The sequence below is a fragment of the Somniosus microcephalus genome, chromosome 1 (assembly GCF_052327205.1).
Source record: "Somniosus microcephalus isolate GS21.2 chromosome 1, FLI_Smic_1.0, whole genome shotgun sequence".
Classification (NCBI taxonomy): Eukaryota; Metazoa; Chordata; class Chondrichthyes; order Squaliformes; family Somniosidae; genus Somniosus; species Somniosus microcephalus.
The window spans coordinates 179,671,916-179,693,576 of record NC_140987.1 but is presented as its reverse complement, the minus strand read 5'-3'; the positions used below and the strand labels follow the sequence as shown (position 1 = coordinate 179,693,576).

The following is a 21,661-nucleotide window of genomic DNA, read 5'->3' as shown; positions in this document are numbered from 1 at the left end:
ACCATTTTGAAAGTGGGCGGGGAAAGAAGACAAGCGCGGGAAACCGCCATTTTGAAAAAAAAAGTTAAAGAAATATTTCGTTGTTGTTTCTCAGGAAGAGTGTGAAGATGCCTAAGCGTAGTAACATCAACGGTTTCGATTCCGATGTGGAAGATTGGGCCACGTATGTAGAACGCATCGAGATATATTGTAAGGTCAATAAGATAGCAAATTATGACAAAGCTCTAACCTTACTAAACTCAATGGGTGCGAAGACATACGGGTTATTGAAGCATCTTCTATCACCAGCTAAACCGGCGGATCAGTCTTTCGCTAATATTGTTGCTGTCCTGAAGGATCATTTTAACCCCGCACCGCTGATGTTAGCGGAACGATCTAAATTTTACGTGAGAACGCAACGAAAAGAGGAAAGCAACGCGGAGTACCTGGTTGAACTGCGTAGGCTAGCAAAATACTGTCAGTTTGGGGTAAATCTGACAGAGGCACTGAGAGACAAGTTCGTGTGCGGGATGTCGAAGGAAGGAACACAAAAACGACTGCTCGAAGAGAACGATCTTACACTTGATAAGGCTGTCCTTATTGCAGCATCGCACGAAGCCGCAGCGAGAGGTACGGCGGAAATGCAGCGGAAGACAGCGGTACTCAGTGTGGATCAAATGACTTCGGGTACAACGAAATGTTATCGTTGTGGGAAGACAACACACGACCAGAACCAATGCTGGTTTAAAAACCAGGAATGTAGAAAATGTGGCAAGCTTGGTCACATAGCTAAGGTATGCCGGTCAGGAAAGAAGACCAGCAATAATAAGTCACCGCAGAAGAAGTACAGAAAGGTACATAAGGTGACTGGGAAGAGTCCAGATGAACAGAATTCGGACTCAGACTCCAACAGCAAGGAACTGGGTAGTCTGAGGATTCACAATGTGAGTAAAGAAGCTGACCGACAAACTATCTGGGTCACACTACAGATTGCAAAAGTCCAAGTGAAGATGGAAGTGGACACCGGATCGGCGTTGACCTTCATGAATAAGCAAGATTACAAAAAGTTATTCAAACATATTCCCCTGCGGGATACGGAGATAGTATTGCAGACATACACGGGGCACAAAGTATACCCCATCGGAAAGATAAAAGTCAAGGTGAGATACAAGGACAAAGATCACCAAGGGATGGACATGTATGTGCTGCCCAAGGGAGGTCCACCACTTCTGGGACGGGAGTGGATCAGGAAAATAAAGATAGACTGGCACTCACTAAACACAATGACGGTAGATTCCGGAAAGGAAGATGTCAAACCTGAACGGTTGTCCAGAATATTGGACGAAGCTAAAGAGGTATTCCAGCAAGGACTGGGAACACAGAGGAATTAAAGCAAAAATCAAGATTGCAGAACATGCAAGCCCAAAATTTTTCAAAGCCAGATCGGTACCTTACGCGATACGACCTGCTGTGGAGGCAGAACTGGAAGAGCTTGAACGTTCAGGGGTACTGTCTAAGGTGGACTGGAGTGAGTGGGCCACGCCCATTGTTCCCGTCATGAAGTCTTCATCAAGCAACAAGCCAGGGGGACCGGGAAAGGTCCACATCTGCGGAGACTTCAAGATCACAGTTAATCCGGTGCTTCACACGGTACAATACCCGCTTCCGCGGATTGAGGATATCTTTGCTTCATTGTCGGGCGGCAAACACTTCACCAAGATAGACCTGGCACAAGCATACTTACAAATGGAAGTCGAGGAAGAGTCGCGCCAGTATCTCACAATCAACACGCACAGAGGCTTGTATCGTTATAATAGACTGGTTTTTGGAGTAGCTTCGGCTCCAGCAATTTGGCAGAGGGCCATGGAGCAGGTCTTACAGGGTATTCCAAGCACTCAGTGTTACTTGGACGATATCCTGATTACAGGAGAGGACGAGGAGGAACACCTCGCAAATTTGAAACTGGTGCTCACCAGGTTGAAGGAATATGGCCTTCGAGTTAATCGCCAGAAATGTGAGTTCTTCCAGAAACAGATCTCGTACTGCGGTCATGTCATTGACCAAGAGGGGCTGCACAAGTCACCTGACAAGATAGAAGCTGTCGTGAAGGCCCCCGCTCCGGAAAATGTATCACAGTTGAGATCGTTTCTGGGGTTGATTAATTATTACCACAAGTTTCTGCCAAATCTATCCACGGTGCTGCATCCGCTGAATGCTCTGTTGCAGAAAGAAGTACCATGGAAGTGGAGCGAGGACTGTAAGTAGGCCTTTCGCAGAAGCAAGGCGTTGATTACCTCTGAGGAAATGTTGGCTCATTTCAACCCAACGTTACCTCTTCGTCTAGCTTGTGATGCTTCCCCTTATGGAATTGGAGCAGTACTTTCACACAAGTTACCAAATGGCTCGGAAAGGCCAGTCGCATTTGCGTCCCGATCATTGACCTCCGCTGAGCGAAATTATGCTCAGATAGATAGGGAGGCCCTCAGCCTTGTGTGGGGAGTAAAGAAATTCAATCATTACCTGCAGGGCAAGAAGTTCACATCACTGACAGACCACCAGCCGTTGGTGTCCATATTCAACCCTAACAAGGCCGTTTCCACTATGACAGCGCAAAGGCTACAGAGGTGGTCCGTGTTACTTGGGGCACACCAATATGACATAGAATACAAAAGGTCCAAACAGCATGGAAATGCTGATGGGTTATCGCGCCTACCGTTGCCAGTAGTAGAAGAGGCGGCTACAGTGGACCCGGTAGAGATGTTCCACTCATCCATAGTGGAATGTCTACCAGTAACAAATTCGATGATCGAAAATGAAACAAGAAATGATCCGACTCTCTCACGAGTCTACGATTTAACAGTGGAGGGATGGCCAGCACATGGCGAACCAACGCTGCCCGCATTTTCGCAAAGAAAAGAACAGCTGTCAGTGTGCCGAGGAAGCTTGATGTGTGGATCTAGAGTGGTGATTCCACCCAAACTTCAGCATAAGGTGCTAAAGGAGCTTCACGAGGGGCATCTGGGTGGAGTGAAAATGAAGAACCTAGCAAGAGCGTTTGTGTGGTGGCCAGGTATTGATGGAGACATCGAAGAAATAACCAAGAGCTGTCTAGGATGCCAGAAGGTCCAAAACGCGCCACCACAAGCTCCTCTGCATCCATGGGAGTGGCCCTCATCTCCTTGGCAAAGGGTACACGTCGACTTTGCTGGTCCATTTATGGACTCAATGTTTCTAATCGCGGTGGATGCACACTCCAAGTGGCCGGAGGTAATAAAGATGTCCTCCACCACCACGGAAAAAACCATCACAGTATTAAGGACCATATTTGCCAGGAATGGGCTGCCGGAACAGATCTGTTCTGATAATGGACCGCAATTTGTGTCCGAAGAATTCAGGAAGTTCTTAAAAAGGAATGGGGTCAAGCACTACACGTCAGCCCCATACCATCCCGCCACCAATGGATTAGCTGAAAGGTTTGTCCAGACCTTCAAGAAGGCCATAAAGGCCATGGGTAATGAAGACATCAACCTACAACATAAGGTGGGTAACTTCTTGTTGGCGTACCGGAATGCAACACATGTGGTCACAAACCAAACTCCCGCCATGATGTTTTTCAATAGAAGACTAAGATGCCGGCTGGATTTGATTAAGCCAAACGTCAGAAGGGACGTAGAGAACCGGCAATTTCAGGGCATGAATGAAAGGCCAACTAGATCCTTTCAGATAGGGCAACAAGTTTTGGCCCGGGACTACCGTACCAAGAAATGGCAGCCTGGAACTATTGGGAAAAGGCTAGGGCCGCTGATGTATACCGTGGACATTGGTGACAGCATAATAAGGCGCCATGTTGACCAGATCATAGGGTCATCCACAAAGGACCAACCTACTCCACAACCTTACACGGCTAATGTTGAAGCAGAGATACCCAGAGCACCTACCTCCGATCTGGTAATACTGGAATCAGATGAACCTGACACTGTCCTTCAAGCCGAATCGACCTTGCCAGAAGAACCTACTACCCTGCCGAAAAGTACTACACCACCGAGGCGTTATCCGGACAGAGTCAGGAAGCCTCCAGAGAGACTGAATCTGTGAACTGTTTTGCATAAGTTGTATATATGTTATGATGTTATGTTAATGGGGAATAAGTATGTTGTAAGCTAAAAAGGGAGGATTGTAGTGTATGTAACTGTTCTACCTTTAAGAGAACTATTGTATGTAACCGTTCACCTTTAAGAGAACTATTTTAGGTGTGGCACTACTTTATCTTGGCTGCTGTATACTGTAATACCGACGGTGACCACACCGGTATATAAGTGCTGTGTCAGGATTTATTGGGCAGATTCGCCCTGACCTTCGAATAGTAAAGTCCTGTTAAAGTTACTCTTGTAGTCTGTGTATTAATTCGCCATAATACCTACAGACTTTACATACCCGACAATCTCCAACCCTCCCGCGATCAGAACTCCCTGCGACCCTCCCCCCGTGATCAGTAAAACCCTTCAGTAACCAAACCTCCTCCCTGTGATCGGACCCCCACCCACCCCGCGACGGCCAACGCCCCCACGATCAGAATTCGTCAGAATCACTGACCCCCCCCACCTCGCAATTGGATCCCCCCCACTATCACTGACACCCCCCTACCCCCGCGGTCACTGACCCCTCATTTCTGCCCCCGATCTCTCTCTGACACCCCGCAATCACCCCCCAATCCTCCAAATCACTCTGTACCCACCCCGCCTTGCAAATTCTCCCCCGAGAGCAGGAAACCTACCTGCTCCTGGGGTGCGGCCTCTACAGCAGTATTTCCCGCCCGACAGGGAGCCAAGCCTGACAATCAGGCTGGCTTCTGGGCGGGGAACGTATTAAAAATAAAACATGCACGCCTAGGAGTTAAAACTCCAGTGTTCAGGGAAACCCCAGAACTCTTCTCTTCACCACCACCACCACCCCCCCCCCCACTCAACTTGGAAATCCCGCCCCAATAAATATCGGGGCCCATGTTTCTCTAATTATGTTTTATAATATTCATAATCAATTACAGAAAGGAAACATACTGGGATCTTGTTCTGGAAAGAGCTGGACTTGTGATTACATGTCTAAACCTCATACACAATCGGTCAGGATTGTCAGAAACAGATAAAGCCATAATCACATTCAGTCTTAATAATTCCATCAGCTGATATCTGTAAGGAACAATATGGTGACGATCAAAATTGATCACTGCCCCTACACTGCTTATTATGGATGTAGGGGCTATTTCTTCTGTGTGCTATTTATATCAAAACTGTCAATCTATTTCTCAAGGATGTCTTCATAATTTAACTACAAATACCACACAGAGGAAATCTCTTGTCTTATGTGCAAAATTGAGACAAATAAACTTTAATGACTCCCTTCTGAGTTAAATTGCTGTCATCAACACAGAGAATGGATCACATACTAAATCCCGCTCCTTTTGACAATAGAGCAGGTCTTCCCAGGGCACAAATGGAACTCTGTAGTTTCTATTCACAATCCTCCGCCCTCATTTTTATTTATTTTGCTGTTTGAGACATTTCCTAAGATGTAGGCAGCATCTTTACCAGATTACACATCGCTTGAACTCATGTTGGTTGATGAAGACCCACACTGCAAATTGTTATGTTTCTTCATAAGTAGTTCAATCTGCATGTTTGGAAAGAATGTGGTATTCAGAGGAATGAATATCTCAGCTCAATGAACAGGCACTTTTACCATGTCCTTGGAGGAGGAAGATGGGAAAATAAAAAGAAGACATAGGTATACCACAGATGCAATAGAACATGGGCTGGCCCCAGTGATTTACTAAACAAGCCCAATTATGCATCTGGGGATGGCACTGGGTGGAGGCAAAATCTGAAGAGAAAGTCAAACTGCGCCATTCCCTCACACACCTCAAAGCATCTGTCACGGAACCATAGAGACAGCTTGCTTATCCACGGTCCCAGCCAGGGAACAAGGAATGGGATGGATGTGGGTGGGACACTAAAGAGAGAAGGAAACAACTTACCAGATAGAAGAGCAATGAAGAAACCTACACAATTATTTTCAAACCTCTTGGTACAAAATATGTGTTAAAATATCCATGTTTCTGTCAAGCAGACTAGTGCAACATTCTAAATTTTAGAGCTGCATCTACAGGACTGATCTGAAGGAGTTCTGTGAGGGGTCACTCCCAAAATGTTTACCTATCTTCCCTTTCAGGTGCTGACTGGTCCGATTTTTGTTACTTCAGTTTCGACATTCACTGGAGTTGAATTTCCATGGACCACGATCGCAGCATTTATGACTGGACCGCGCTCAGTGTTGCCCTCCCGTGTTGACCCCACTAGAGTATACAGAGTTGGGGGAGAGCACCTAATTTAATGGAACTGACATATGCCCGTACCACTACAGGTGCATCTTGGAGTCCCACCTGCCCGAACTGCAAAAATATCCAGGCATCTCTGCCAGGTCTGGGGTTAGTGATTTCGGGCCCTTCTCCTTGGTGATGGGGCCACAGTTATCAGAAATAAAGAAAAATGAAATTTGCAACCTCCAAGCCATGATCTCAGCCCAAAGCTCCCTCCTCCACTATAGGGACCAGTTCAGTCCTTCATAAGTTGGTATACCTCTTTTCCCTTAACATCCCGGCCTCCAACTTGCCTCCCCACTGCCCCACCCTCCCAAATCAACGGCCTTGTACAGATTGGCTAAGGCTCCACCTCCACAAGGTCCCACCAGAAACTAAGGGGTCAATTTTCAGTGTGCCATGAGGCGGGTTTTTAGGCATGCGGGGGGCTAAAATCCCGAATTCGGGGGTCCCGACACCATCCCGCCCAAAACCCGCCTACATGTAAGTTTCAAAGGAGGCGGGTACCCGCCCCGCACTGGGACCCGCCGACGTGAGGCGGGAAGGGATTAGTGCCAATTAACTGCCTGTTAACAGGTAGTTAACAGGCAGTTTTTAGCCTAATCCCTATTTTGAAGGGTGTCGTGTGGGATTCCCGACGACTACAAACCACGCCAGGTTAGAGGAGTCAGGCCGTCGGGTTGAAGGACTTGGAGGGGTCGAGATGTCAGTGTTCAGGTGAGTGATGGGTGCATGAGTGCAAAGGTAAGTGTTTGGTGTGTCTAAAGTGTGTAAAGAAGTTTAAATTACCTGTACTTACCTTTACAGCCTTCCTTCCTCTAGGCTTCGGGAGTCCATCATTCAGCCGGCACAGAAAGCAGAATGGCCGCGAACTGTCAAAAGTGACAGCCTGCAGCTTTCAGTGCCGGCGAGATTTCTAACTGAGTCTGCGTAGAAGGACTCAGGTTAGAAGTAAGACTGTCAGTGTTTGACAGCTTCAAACAGCTGTGAAACGCTGATATTTCATCTGTCACTACCTCTTGACAGATGAAATTTCAGTCTGTGACGTCACCTGTTGCCGGCTGGCCCTTAATTGGCCTGCTGAGCCCGCTGGGCAGGTTCAACAAGGTCAATAAAGTGAAAATCGCGTGAATTGGCCGCATCTCGATGGAGGCGGGACTAAAACCCGAAAGTTGTAGTCCCGCCTCCTTCCCGACTTCTGAATGAAAATCCAGCCCTAAGCCTCTGGCACATCCAGGTCTCAGCAATGTTTGTGGCCTTTCTGGTAGATTCCTGCTGAAGTTACCATGGGAGTCACCATATAGCCCAAAGTTGTGGTACATTATTTAGTCTAGTACTTGTGTGTAAAATGTTAATAAGCACTGCAAATGTATTGAAGTAGAATGAACTAAGGTCTTTATCACAAACAAAATATGAAAGTGGATGGAACAAGTTTATACTGCGCATAATTCCTTGTTGTTGATTCTGGGAACCATGGAGAAGAAATTTAACACTGTTGCATCTATTTTTAGGGAGTAAAACCAACACTGGGGGGAAAAGTTTACGTTGCAATCTCCTGTGCCCGATCTTCTATGGAAATGCACAAGCTGCCAAATTGAAAGCCGGCGCCTTCTAGGTGTGCAGGGTACCCGCCTGAAACAGGCGCTAGGCACCTTACGTATGCAAATTGGGTCCTAACGCTGGCTGTAGGATCCCCATTTAAATTGGTCTGCAAATGGGTGGAAATTGCACCATGTATGTTCTGTCCAGTTGGTCTTGTGCGGCCTTACCAGCAGTCCTTAAAGGGACCACTGGAGGCTGCTCAGAAAACGGCCAGAAAACACTTTAATCGTTTAATTTCTGTGGAGCTAGGAGGAGCAGGAATGCTCTTCCTGGTTCCGCCAAAATACAGTGGGCCGTTGCCAGCCCGGGCTCGCCCACCCATCTGCTTCGCCCCCCCTTGCCCCACCAGGACCTACCTGCGGGCCACCAAAATTCCCTAGGACTGACTGTGGGGATGCCTGTTTGCCATCCTCAGTTCACCTATTTTAGTCAAATAAGGCCCAATCCCGAATTTGGCTCGGGCCTCTTGCTGACATCTTCGGGCATGCGTTCATATCGCACCGCCCAGTTCAGACCGTAAACTAGCACAAGTTAAATATCTCTTTCCCCCCACCTGCCCGCTTGAGAGAGCCTAGTCTATTTATCCACTGACAAACTTCAACAATCAGGCTCCCATCAGAGGTGTCTGCCAAGTTTAAGCTATGCAGCATTCCTCTAGATGTGGGTGGCCCAGGATTTGTTTAAATTATGATGATGGGGGCTATCTAGCAATGGGGGTACTTATACCTCCACTGTTGATTGAAGCTCTGTATACAAGAAATTGCAGAGTTGCTGTAAGAGCTTTTTATATACATAGGCCTAGAAATTGGGTTTTGGCTTAGCCAGGGCTTTAGCGCCGGAAGTTAGTGCCGGCGCTAAGTCCCCTGCGCGCGCCAAAAATTCAGTGGCGCCGCGCCCAAACGGCTGCCGGCGCTACTGAAGGGTCTTTGCGGCGGTACATCGGCGCTAACTGCCGTTTCGCGCCGCAATTCCGGCGCTGCGGCACCCGATGCAGTGCGGCAGGCTGGGGACGTGCAGGCCTCCTCCTCCCGTTAAGGAGGAGCTGCCTGCACCCGGCCGCGGCCCGCGCAAATCAGCCTAAAAATGAGCCCGGCACCTCGGACAAGTGCCGGGCTTGCATCTGTTCCGGGGGGGGGGGGGGGGAGAAGTCCGGGGAGGGAGCTGCGGGCAGGCGGCCGGCGGGAAAGTGGCCGGCCGCCGCGGGGCCTTTAATGCGCCGGCGCAAACTGGAGTAAGGCACCTCTGCCAGAACGTTGCTTGCGGCTGCCACGGGCGAGGCGGCCGCAACTCAATTTCGGAGTTCGGGCGGGTTACCACGGCAACCGGGACGCTGCGCACACCGATGACGTCATCGGTGCCGGCGCAGCGCTACCGGTGCAACGCCGATTTAGGGCCCCAGGGAATTTTTAAACTGGCCATAACTCTGGCGCTAGTCCCTCTAGCGCCTCAAAAGCGGCGCTAAGGCTAGTGAATTTCTAGGCCATACTTTCTACTGAGGCACTGCATTTTAGTTTGCCTTTCATTAATGACTTCATCTCAATTTTTAAGATAATTGCTCACCTCTGCATCAGAATGGGAGCTAACCCATTAACCACCAATAGCAATTTCAACCAAAACGTAATTCTTAAAAAAGTAGCCATCCCTCTAGGATATACAAGGACCGAAACTGCAGTCAAACCAAATGCATGATACGTAAATTGGCTAACATAGGGTTTGGAATGATGTGCATAGATGCACACGCTTGCAATTGTGGCTCTGATTACATGCCCATGTGTATGGGGGAGGGGGGAGGGAATCCAGACTCCTGGAACTCCGTAGAGTCAGGGACACCACAAGTATGCTCTCAGGAGATCTCTTTGGATATGACTTAAGGAGCTGTGGACAGCCTCAGTGTTCCTGCACCTGTTGATAACCAGTAACGTAGAAAAAAGATTGAGTTCATCCTGAACGACAGACTGAACCAGGTGAACTGCGGGTGTGAAACTCACAACCTCTCTTTTGGAAGAAGTGTTTCATTTTGTGCCTGAAGCATAAATAGTAACATAATTTGGTTTCAAAATAAAGGCCTAGAAATTGAGTTTTGGCGCAGCCAGGGCTTTTGCGCCGGAAGTTAGTGCCGGAGCTAAGTCGCGCTGGTCAGGCCCAAAATTCAATAGTTCTGCGCCCAAACAGCTGCCGGCGCTGCTGAGAGGTGTTTGCGCCTGAAAACTGGCGCTACGTGCTGAATATCGGCGCTATTCCGGCGCTGCGGCGCCCGCTGCGGTGCGGCAGGTTCGGGAAGTGCAGGCCTCCTCCTTCCCTTAAGGAGGAGCTGCCTGCACCCGGCCGCGGCCCGCGAAAATCGTTCTAAAAATGAGCCCGGCACCTCGGACAAGTGCCGGGCTTGCTTCTGTTCCGGGGGGGGGGGCGGGGGGAAGTCCGGGGAGGGAGCTGCGGCCAGGCGGCCGGCGGGAAAGCGGCCGGCCGCCACGGGGCCTTTAATGCGCCGGCGCAAAGTCAGGTAAGACTCTGTTGCCAGAGTCTTAGTTGCGGCTGCCACGGGCGAGGCGGCCGCAACTGAATTTCGGCGCTGGGGCCCGTCGCCATGGCAACCGGGACGCTGCGCACACCGATGACGTCATCGGTGCCGGCGCAGCGCTACCGGTCTAGCGCGGCGGAAGGGCCCCAGGCAATTTCGGCGCCGGCGCCAATTGCAGCGCTAGGCCCTCTAGCGCCGCAAAAGCGGCGCTAAGGCAACTCAATTTCTAGGCCAAAGAGTCCATCTGAAGAAAACTCAGTCCAGTACATTTCTACTGTTGAACATAATAAAATGAAATTAGTGTAACATATCGAATCACTAATGTTTCTAAACTCACAATAGCTTTGAAAGAAGCCAAAACAAAACTGTGACATTGTTGTGATGAGTGAAAAGTCTAAGGGAGAAAAATTTGGTTGCTTTGCGCCTCCCGTGAAATTCAGCGGGAGGTTAGCGGCAGCGGTAACCAGTAGTGCCCCGCGGCACTGCACCGCCGGCGATGACGTCATCACCATGCACAGCGCCCCACTCGCGCCCTGGCTGCGATCTTCAGGAGCGCCCCCTGACTTACCGCCGGACGCTATATCCAACGGGGTCAGGGGGGCCTACCTGTGGCCAGGGAGGCGCTATTTAATGGCGAGATGCGGGGCAGCCATTTTTGTTGCTGGCCGCCTGCCAGCACCTGCCTCCGCTCCCGTCCCCCTTACCCGCCCCCCCCCCCCCCCCCGCAGAGTGCCAGCTGCGCTCCATGAGCCCGGCACTTCTCTTGAGTGCGGGGCTCTTTGCCGGTACTCCCGATCCCTGGGTGCCCAGCTGGGCCCCGGGTCGTGCTGCGCAAGGCCCCTCCCCTTTAAGAAGGGGAGGAAGGCCTGCAGTACTGCGGCACGATATTCCCTCACAGCGCCCCAAGAGGGAGGCGGGGTGCTTCCAGTAGTGCCCGGCTTCCCTCTTGGGGCACTACCATTCAATTTCCATCGTGGGGGCACTAATTCCCGGCAAAGTTAGCGCCTCTACTCAATTTTTAGCCCTAAATATCTGCAATTAATTTTAAATACAGTTTGAATATTTTTTGAATATTATGAGAAAATTATTCTTTATTCAAATTTTAATTATTTAACATTTCTGAAATTAATCTTGACACATATATTCAACAATCCTCACTAATTAAGGCATGTGTGCATCATCTGCAAGGCAAGCTGGCGAATGTAGCGGAATACAGTAAGTCTGGTTCATACTGCATGCCTGACATATCTCACATCTTATGCCTTAGATGTTGCTATTTTGAACCACATGATTAACTTTAGAATTGAAATTGAGCCAAGCTTCATTGAACTGGCTGCTTCTAGTATCTACTCTTATAATTGAACCCTGGTCTGCCGCTCGACCTACTGTGGGCCCTTACATCAGGTCTGTAATTATCATAGGATCATTTGACAATGACTGTAAACTAAGCTGCACATATTTCTGGGCTCCCCTGCTGAAATCACCTAAACACTTTATTAACAAGCAATTAGTGCTCTTGTTTATTTTATATGCCATTTCAAACAATAAGTAAACCATTTTGAAACCATCTTGTTTCTCTGTTCTTTGGACAGCAGGAAGTCACCCTTCTCTCAGACACACGTATGAACATCTAAAATGTAATATCAGAAATTGTTCCTTGATCAGGAAGTCTCTACCATGATGGATAATCCTACTCTCAAGACAGTTAATGGAATGGTAATGTTCTGTTGACCTGCACAGGCTGAATCTTTATGCTAGTAACAATCTAATCTGTACACACAGATGATGCATTAAAAAGAGTAGAACATTCTTTCTTTACCAGTGAGATAGACCATAATTCACAAGGAGGAGTATGAAAAAAATTGTATATATTGTAGCCTCATCTTCCTGGATAATGCTGAAGTTTCTGGAACGTGTTCCTTGATTGTGTCTTTTCAAGGACAGTAATTGAGAGTGACACAATCAAAGAGACACATAAAAGAAAATGAGATGAAATGTGCATCGTTTAAATTTATAAAGCTGTTAACTTGAAGTGAATATTTTTATAATTTTCCATTTCTTGGATGGGGGAGAGAGCCTGTGACATCATAATTACAATGTGTTCTATTTTACATCACAATCATCTTCCTGTCTGTGACTAACATTCCTTTTAGAAATGCTATTTAAACCATTTATGTTATTTCTAAATGGATGGTAGTGAAGAAGGACAGAAAGCAGGCAAGATTCACTAGGTTAAGACAGTGAGTGAGAAGAGTATACTAGGCAGGATTACGGCTGGGGAAGTTGACAAACCAGAGTTGCATATGGGTTGGGATTGTAAGAGTGATTGGTATAGTCATAAAAAGCTATAAAATGTCAGTGAGCTGGGGAGGTGTCTCTTGCATGCGAGGCTGTTTAAAATAAAATACATTTTAAATTGGAACATGGGATTACAAAAGTCAGGACTCACCAGGGTGAAATCACAAGGGTGGTTGAGAATCCTGAAAAAAGTGTGATGGGAAGTGTCCACGTATCCATAGTGACAGAAAAGACTGGAAACAATCTGAACAACCAGGTCAAGACCCAAAGAGATATTAAAGTCTTGAAATGCCGGCCTACATGGTAGTTTACTTATCTCAAGTCTCTCGATTGCCCTAGCATTCATCTTTATGCCACTATATAGTAACCCTTTTGTTTACTGTTTATAAAAAAAGCTGTTCTATTTTATAGTAATAATAAGACAATTTAAAGAGCTTTGGAGTATGGCATTTGCATTGAACTGATTCCAGCATTCAGTTTATAATGAAGCATTGAACTCATGTGCTTAAATGAACAATTAATAAATTAGCACTTACAGAGGTAAACATTAATCAACTGCTCAAGTTCAAACCTTGATGACAGACTATAAAGTCTAGGGCAAGCGTGAAACATTCTTAAAGTATTAACAGTTGATGCCCTGTGCCATTGTTCACTGACAGAATGTAATATAAATTGTACAAAAGCAAAATACTGCAGATACTGGAAATCTGAAATAAAAACAGAAAATGCTGGAAATACTCAGCAGGTCAGGCAGCATTTGTGGAGAGAGAAAAAAGTTAACATTTCAGGTCGATGACCTTTCATCAGAACTGGAAAAATTTAGAGATGTAACAGATTTTAAGCAAGTGCAGGGGCAGGGAAAAGGGGGAGGGGAGGAAAGAACAAAAGGGAAGGTCTGTGATGGGGTGGAAGGCAGGAGAGATTAAATGGCAAAAGGGATGATGGTGCAAAGCAAAAGGAGATAGTAAAGTAAAGAAACTAAAGATGGGTCTAAATGACAATAGCAGAATCATTACCAACAGCTGCTGTCTGAGAAAATGGGAGCGGTGGTTATTATCTGAAACTGTTGAACTCAAGTCTGGAAGGTCTGTAAAGTGCCTAATAGAAAGATGAGGTGCTGTTCCTTGAGCTTCCTTTGAGCTTCATTACAACAGTGTAGGAGGCCAAGGACAGAGAGGTCAGAGTTAGAGTGGGGCAGAAAATTAAAATGACAGGTGACCGGAAGCTCAGGGTCACACTTGTGGACTGAATAAAGGTGTTCTGCAATATAAATTGTATCTCTCTCCTGCTGTAGCTGTTTCTCTTTTTGTTTTTGTGGTCTTTAATCCTTTATCTTCTGGGATGAGAATTTCCACTGGGTTCTCTCAATCTCCCACCCTAACTTCATTCGAGATTGGCAGAAATCCTGGAGAAACAGCTTAAACAGCTTAAATAGCTATTTTTAGCCATTTACACAATTTCTTCAAGGGTTCCGCCAATCTTACAGTAGTAGTTGGGACGAGCCGAGGAAATTCCAGGCACCTATCTCTATCTTTTGCTTGACTTCATCTCTTTTGGTGTGCCTCCTCTCGCACACTTTACTATTGACATCTCTGTATGTTTCTTTTAAATTCATTCTCGGGATGTGAGCATCACTGGCAAGGTTGGCATTTATTGCCCATCCCAATACAACTGAGTAGCTGCTAGGCCACTTCAGAGGGCAGTTATGAGTCAGCCACATTGGTGTAAGATATAGGCCAGACCAGGTATGGACAGCAGGTTTCCTTCACTAAAGGACATCAGTGAAACAGTTAGGTTTTTATGACAATCTGATAGCTTCATGGTAATTTTTACTGATACTAGCTTTCTTTTTATTTCCAATTTTTTTTTAAACTTCAAATTCTAAAACTACTATGGTGGAATATTAATTTTCTCCTGAAATTTACCATTAGAAACCAAAACTATTCACATAAACAACACAAATAGTCAAAAGGGCTCGCTCATTGCATGCTACACAACTACGCACCCAATTTCAAATACAACAAGCTTCTGTTAAAGTGACATAATGGATAATTTGGCTTGGAGCAATTAATTCAGGCAGGCATAGGGGAAGTTAATGTTCTGATGTTCATTTTCCCAAACTCTTTCTTTGATAAAGTTGGGTGTAAAGTCACTTCTAAGAGTTTCCAGGTGTTGTGTCTTCTGTAAGAGTATCAGCAACTCTTGGAGAATCCTTTGATACTCATTCAGAATTACAATACAACTGTCTGAAAATCGAATGTCCTTACCCTCTACTGATCAAATCTGGATAGCACTGTATGTGTGTCAGAAGACACCGCAGGCAGGACCAGCCAAGATCTACTGACCTTTTCCAGTTCATTGATTCAGCAGAACATGATCGCTGTGCTTGGATAAAAGCATCATAAAACCCCCACTGCATCCAACACCTTTTTGTCATGTTCTTTGTGTGTAATCAGTTACTGTTGGTAAAACGTTGAACTCTTTATTTACACAGTACTTGGAGAGAGTATAAGGAGCTAATGATAATAATGAAGAAGATGTAAGTCAAAAGGAGTGTGATGGAATACTTGGATGGATGCAGCTGCAACAATACTCAAGAAGCTTGACATCATTAAGAAAAGGACTCAATATCAAACTCCTCCACCATAGGTGCACTGTGGCTGCAGTATGTACAATCAATAGTATGCACTGCAGCAACTTATCAAGCTTTCTTTAACAATACTTCCAAACTCCACATTCTCTACCACCAAAAAGGATAAGAGCAGCATCATTATGGGAACACCATCAACCAATGTTCCCTGCAAGCTGCGCGGCTGCCCAGCTGTCTGGAGCTCCCACGCAGGTCGCTTGCCAGCTTTACAATAGGAAAAACCGCGCATGTGCAGGAGTTCAAATGGGCCACTGCCTCCAACCCAAGCCATATTCATCTGCACACTTCAGCATCAGTTCCTTCATGAGGCCTTCCAACTGCTCTACTGTATGGAACTGGCATTCATTTGATAGAGTAATCCTGTGAATTTAATGACATACTAAGTTCCTGACAGGGCATGAGAATCATATGGCCTTTTTAACTGTCTGTCTCCCTCACCCAAAAAATGAAAAATAAACAACACTCATTTTGCAGGATAGGAAGTCAAAACCTTCCATAAGATAGCACTGAATTTCTGTTTCCTCTGTTAGCTTGCAAGGATACCTTACGGCCAGCACAGTAGTTGTTTTATTGAATTTCTATGAGATCATGAAGTCAGTTTTTCTTTGAAGTCATAGTTAGGTTAACAGTGGGTTTTGAAAGTGAAACAAGGATCTTACTCTTGAATAGACTCACTCTGGATTTATCCGTGGATATATCAGCTATACCAAGTTTCTGGCCACAATCCCTGCACAAGACAGACCACTGATATATAATCTAATGTAAAAGTAGTCATTGTCTCGATACATGCAATAGGTGCTAGACATACACAAGCCTAAAAAGGAGCTTTTATGAATACAATCCTACTCTTCAGTGAGTTGGAGAATGACAAAGCAAGTACTTACCGATATAAAGTGATGAATCCCTCTTTCGTACGTGGTCATCAATGTAGGAGACACCCAGTGGTTGAATAGGAGTTGCACCAGCCCCAATGATAACCTGAGCCACAATAACCAACACGTACATCATGTTTGTTGTTTCTGTTTCAGCACATGTCTTGAGATTCTTCTCTATTGCCATTTGCTCTTCCTCCATGGAAAGATTTGCCATGCAGGTGTCTTTCAGCACTGACATATCCACCTGCTTGTATTGATACTGATGACTTAGAAACTCTGGCAGTGCACAAAATAAAGACCCAATAGCCATTATGATCCCACCACACCCTATCAGTCGTGGTCTATGTCCTTTGCCACCAAAGTAGCTCACCAACAAAATTATCATGAGGTTTCCGATCTCAAAGCTGCTTGCAATTACTCCTAGTTCGGTGCTATGTAGGTCAAATCGCCTCTCCAGGGTTGTTAGAATACTGACCTGTGAAACAGATGAAGAAAACACTGTCAGTACTAAAACTTGAGAAGAGAGTTAGTGTTAAAAGACAATCACTTGGTTTAATGCTTATTTATATAAACCTAATAAAAAAGCAAAATACTGCAGATGCTGGAAATCTTAAATAAAAACCGAAAATGCTGGAAATACTCAGGTCAGGCAGCAACAGAGTTAACTTTTCAGGTCGATGAACTTTTGTTCTGATGAAAGGTCATCAACCTGAAACATTGGGCTGGATTTTCTCAATGGGGGCGCGCTGGGGGCGGGACTGCTTGTTGTTGGGTTTCAGTCCTGCCCCCAACGACGTCTGGCCAACCCACGCTATTTTCCCTTGATTGACCTTGTTAAGCCCGCCCTGTGCCCTCGAGAAGACTGGTCCCTGTGCGAGTCGGGGATCCACTTCCTGGGAAGATGGCATGGAGGTGGGTTGGGAGTGGGTTCGGTACCCACTCCCAGTTTCTGCCATTTTCCCGGCAGTCCCGCCTCCATACCCTCCTCCCCAGAGCTGGCAAAATTCCCCCCATTAACTGGTTCTCTCTCCACAGATGCCACTTGACCTGCTGAGTATTTCCAGCATATTCTGTTTTTATTATATATATAAATCTCTTTGCCGCAAATGGAATGAGTGGTTTACTGTGACTATCAAAAAGCCAGCTATTCTATGAGTGCGGTAGAGGATGTACTGGCTGCAGATGTTTCAGGGCTCAAATGACAGACAAGAAATGAGCTCCAGTTATTGGAGCCAGAAGGGGATATCAGCACCTTGAGTACTCAAGGAAAAGGGAACCTATGTAAAATGGTCAATATAAGAGGCACAGATTATTTCCTTTCATAATCAGGAAACTTCAGAATTACTATAATTTTTTAACTAAGAAAAGTTAGATTATGAGGTCATTCAAATTTAACTACAATTCAGAATCAGGAAATGGTTCTAAAATATTTATAATAGTTTAATTGAATTGTTCTGAAGCTGCACTTCCTCACTTATCTCTCCAAGGGGTTCAACATAAAACAGTCACATGGTACTGATCAAACACAAAGCCATTCCTTTGAAGGCAGCATTCTATATTGTCAAAAGGAAATGGGTTGGTTCATTTGTATCACTCGAAACAAATAAAAATAGAACTAAAATGATATTTTAGGATGACAGGAATAAAAGAATCCAGGATCACTTGAGAATAACAATATCATTTTATTTTGTCACATACAATGGTGTTGACTCAGGAGCTGGAGAAGCAGTATGCTTCTCTGTTAAGAAGAGTCTCGACATTGTTTGGGTTATTTCTATCCCAATTCTCTCTTACCTTCTCACACTACAAAACTTCAGTAATTTCAGTCATCTTCCGCACCATAACATTACAACTCTGACACAATTGCAGACTCCTTATTTCAAAAATACTGCTTTTGATCAGAGCATAACTCAAATCCGAGAGAAAATGTGCCCTCCATCAAATGCTCACATTATACTTTGTTTCTCCTATTTGTATCGCAATAGGTCATTCGGTGTTGCTAAGCAAATTATGTCACAACAGCACCACCTCTAGATTTGTTCTGACTTTTTTTGGCGATGACAAAATAACAGAACAAATAGAGGACCCGTCATGGCGCTAGTCATAGCACAAGACATTTACAGAAAATGCAGGAAATATGCAGCACGATAGTCAGCATGGGAAAAGAGGTTAGCGTAATGGGTGGGATATTGGGTGTTCCGATGCAGAGTCCCACCTCAAATGTTACCATATTTTTTTTCTTTCCGCTGCTGACTGGCCTGTTGTGTATTGCCAAAATATTCTGTTATACGCTCAGATTTCCAGCATTCATAGCTTTTCTTATTAGGGGTGATTCTGCAATCTCACCCTCGGGTGGGGAGCCACACTTGCAGGAAGTGTGGCTCCGAGAATCAGCCCACAATGTTGCAGCTCCATTTCCAACCTGCACTTCCTGCAATTACAGCTTCCCTACTGGGAGTGCAGGATCACTCTTAATACCTCATTATATTCTACTGGTTTTAAACTTAATTTAAAAAAACATTTTAAGATTTTTTTTTTAATCTGAGAAAATCTGCTGCTCTATAATATCATTTTGTTACTATGATGTTTAATTTCTACTGATATCCTCCACGAGTGTTATAAAAGTCAATATAGTCTCAAAAATACAATTAGATCACCATTAAATGATATGATGGTCTATAATAATGTAATAAAATCCCTAGTATACTTGCTCAGAATGTTTATTTACAATTGTGATTGTTCCCTTCCCCTGTTCTTGCCACTGCCAAAGCTAATTGTATTTTCAGTTCTGATATTGTTTTTATCTATTTAAATTATGTCATCTAAAAGCGTTACAATAGATGTTCAGTTAGCCTATGCCTACTGATCTACCCATTCAGCAACTAGACTAAGAACATAAGAAATAGGAGCAGGAGTAGGTTATACGGCCCCTCAAGCCTGCTCCCCCGTTCAATAAGATCATGGCTGAACTTTTACACCAACTCCACCTTCCCACCCAATTCCCATATCCCTTGATTCACTTATTACCCAAAAATCTAGCGATCTCAGTCTTGAATATACTCAACGACCGAGCATTCACAGCTCTCTATGGTAGAGAATTCCAAAGATTCACAACTCTCTGAGTGAAGAAATTTCTCCTCATCTCAGTCCGAAATGGCTGACCCCTTATCCTGAGACTATGACCCCTAGTTCTAGACTCTTCAGCCAGGGGAAACAGCCTCTCAGCATCTACCCTGTTAAGCCCTCTAAGAATGTTATATGTTTCAATGAGATCATCTCTCATTCTTCTAAACACCACAGAGTATAGGCCCATTCTACACAATCTCTCCTCATAGGACAGCCCTCTCATCCCAGGGGTCAATCCAGTGAACCTTTGTTGCACCACCTCCAAGGCAAGTAAGGAGACTAAAACTGTACACAGTACTCCAGGTGTGGTCTCGCCAAAGCCCTATATAATTGCAGCAAGACTTCCTTACTCTTGTACTTCAACCCCTTGCAATGAAGGCTAACATTTGCCTTCCTAATTGCCTGCTGTTCCTGCATGTTAACTTTCTGTGATTTGTGTACAAGGACACCCAAATCCCCCTGAATACCAACATTTACTAGTCTCTCACCCGCTAAAAAATACCCTGCTTTTCCATTCCTCCCACCAAAGAGGAGGGCCAACAGGCGTCGGCACAGGAGGCCTTACCCTCCCAGGGTATACCGCCAGCACTTCTCCTACCTCAACATGCCTGAGGAGCAGTGTATTCAGAGGCTTCAATTCAGAAGGGAGGTGGTCACTGAGATCTGCCACCTGCTTCAGAGAGATCTGCAGCCTCAGCTGAGGAGCAGCACGTCTCTGTCGGTGGCAGTGAAGGTGACAGTGGCTCTCAACTTCTATGCCACCGGCTCCTTCCAATCCGCTACTGGGGACATTGCCAATGTCTCCCAGTTCGCGGTGCATTGCTGCATCCGCCAGGTCACGAATGCCCTCTTCAAAAGGAGACGTCAGTATATTTCCTTCCCCATGACCCTGGACAAGCAGCAAGAGCGTGCAATGGGATTTGCAAGAATAGCGGGCTTCCCCATGGTCCAGGGCACCATTGACTGCACGCATGTGGCTTTGCGGGCGCCTCTAGAGAATGCCGAGGATTACCGCAACCGGAAGGGGTTCCATTCGTTGAACGTGCAGTTGGTGTGTGACCACAGGCAGCTGATACTAGCTGTCAATGCCCGCTTTCCAGGCAGCAGCCACGACGCCTTCATCCTGTGCCAGACTTCTGTGGCAGACATTTTCGAAGCCCCGGCTCACCCAGGAGGCTGGCTTCTCAGGGACAAGAGCTATCCTTTGTGCTCCTGGCTGTTGACCCCACTCCGTGCGCCCACCACCCCTGCTGAAGAGTGATACAATGACAGCCATCAAGCGACCAGGAACATCACTGACCACACAATCGGCATGCTAAAGCAACAGTTCCGCTGTCTGGACCATTCCGGAGGAGCCCTACAGTACTCGCCTGAGCGAGTCTCCCATTTCATTGTAGTGTGCTGCATGCTGCACAACCTGGCTATCCTCAGGACTCAGCCACTGCCAGCAGACATTGGAGGACCACAGAGGAGGAGGAGGAGGAGGAGGAGCACCAAGGCGGGAGGGAGGCACAAAGTGCAAGGGCCGTCCGTCAGCAGCTTATTGCAAGTCGGTCTAGGCCCCCTCTCAGGGAATGGCTTGTGCCATTGAAAGAACGTGAATGGACACACTCCGCAAACCCTGAGCCGGTCAAGGCAACAAATAGTTCAAAGTGCAAACATGCAAAATCCGAATAAAGACAATTATTTATTTATCAAACTCTGTGCCCTTCCCGCATGACAAACAAATACAGAGAAACCCCCCAAAAAAGTCAAACACATAGCTGGCTCTCACAACCTGGAGACAATGAACAAAAGAGTTAAACAAAAATGACCACGATCCTCGGCCTTCACAAAAAAAAACACATTTTGCCAGACCTCCTACCTTTTGGCCTGCGAGGGTGATCTGCCCCACTTGCGAGATTGGCCCCTTCCCGCCCTGCAGCTCCTCTGCAATGGGACCCCAGTGGCTGCAGCAAGGCTGGGGGAAGGCTGCTGAGGGTCAGATAGTGAGTCAGCAGATGAGCTTGGGGGATGGCCTGGACCAGCTCTGGGCCTGGAGGGCCCGGCTGCTGACTGCTCCAATTCTGCTTGGGCGGCAGCAGTCTGTCCTACGGGTGGTGGCAGCTGCAGTGGAGGAGTGACAGTGTTGGCAGCAGGAATGCTGCCAACTTGACAGAGCACAGGCACTCCCTGGTCGGACGAGACACTGGCACTCGCACGGGGCAGCACTGAAGCATGCGCAGCAATCTGCTGAAGCA

General features: G+C 46.3%; 1 protein-coding gene across 2 annotated transcripts in view; it reads right to left on the bottom strand.

The window, feature by feature from the left end:
- The window catches only part of LOC147124488 (solute carrier organic anion transporter family member 3A1-like), a 503,248-nt gene that overhangs the window by 448,214 nt on the left and 33,373 nt on the right, over positions 1 to 21,661 (bottom strand). For both annotated transcript variants that reach the window (XM_085987799.1, XM_085987789.1), the window contains exon 2: positions 16,305 to 16,770. In XM_085987799.1, coding sequence (XP_085843925.1) covers positions 16,305 to 16,680 — 376 coding nt within the window. In that variant the 5' untranslated portion in view covers positions 16,681 to 16,770. The remainder of the gene's footprint in view (positions 1 to 16,304; positions 16,771 to 21,661) is intronic.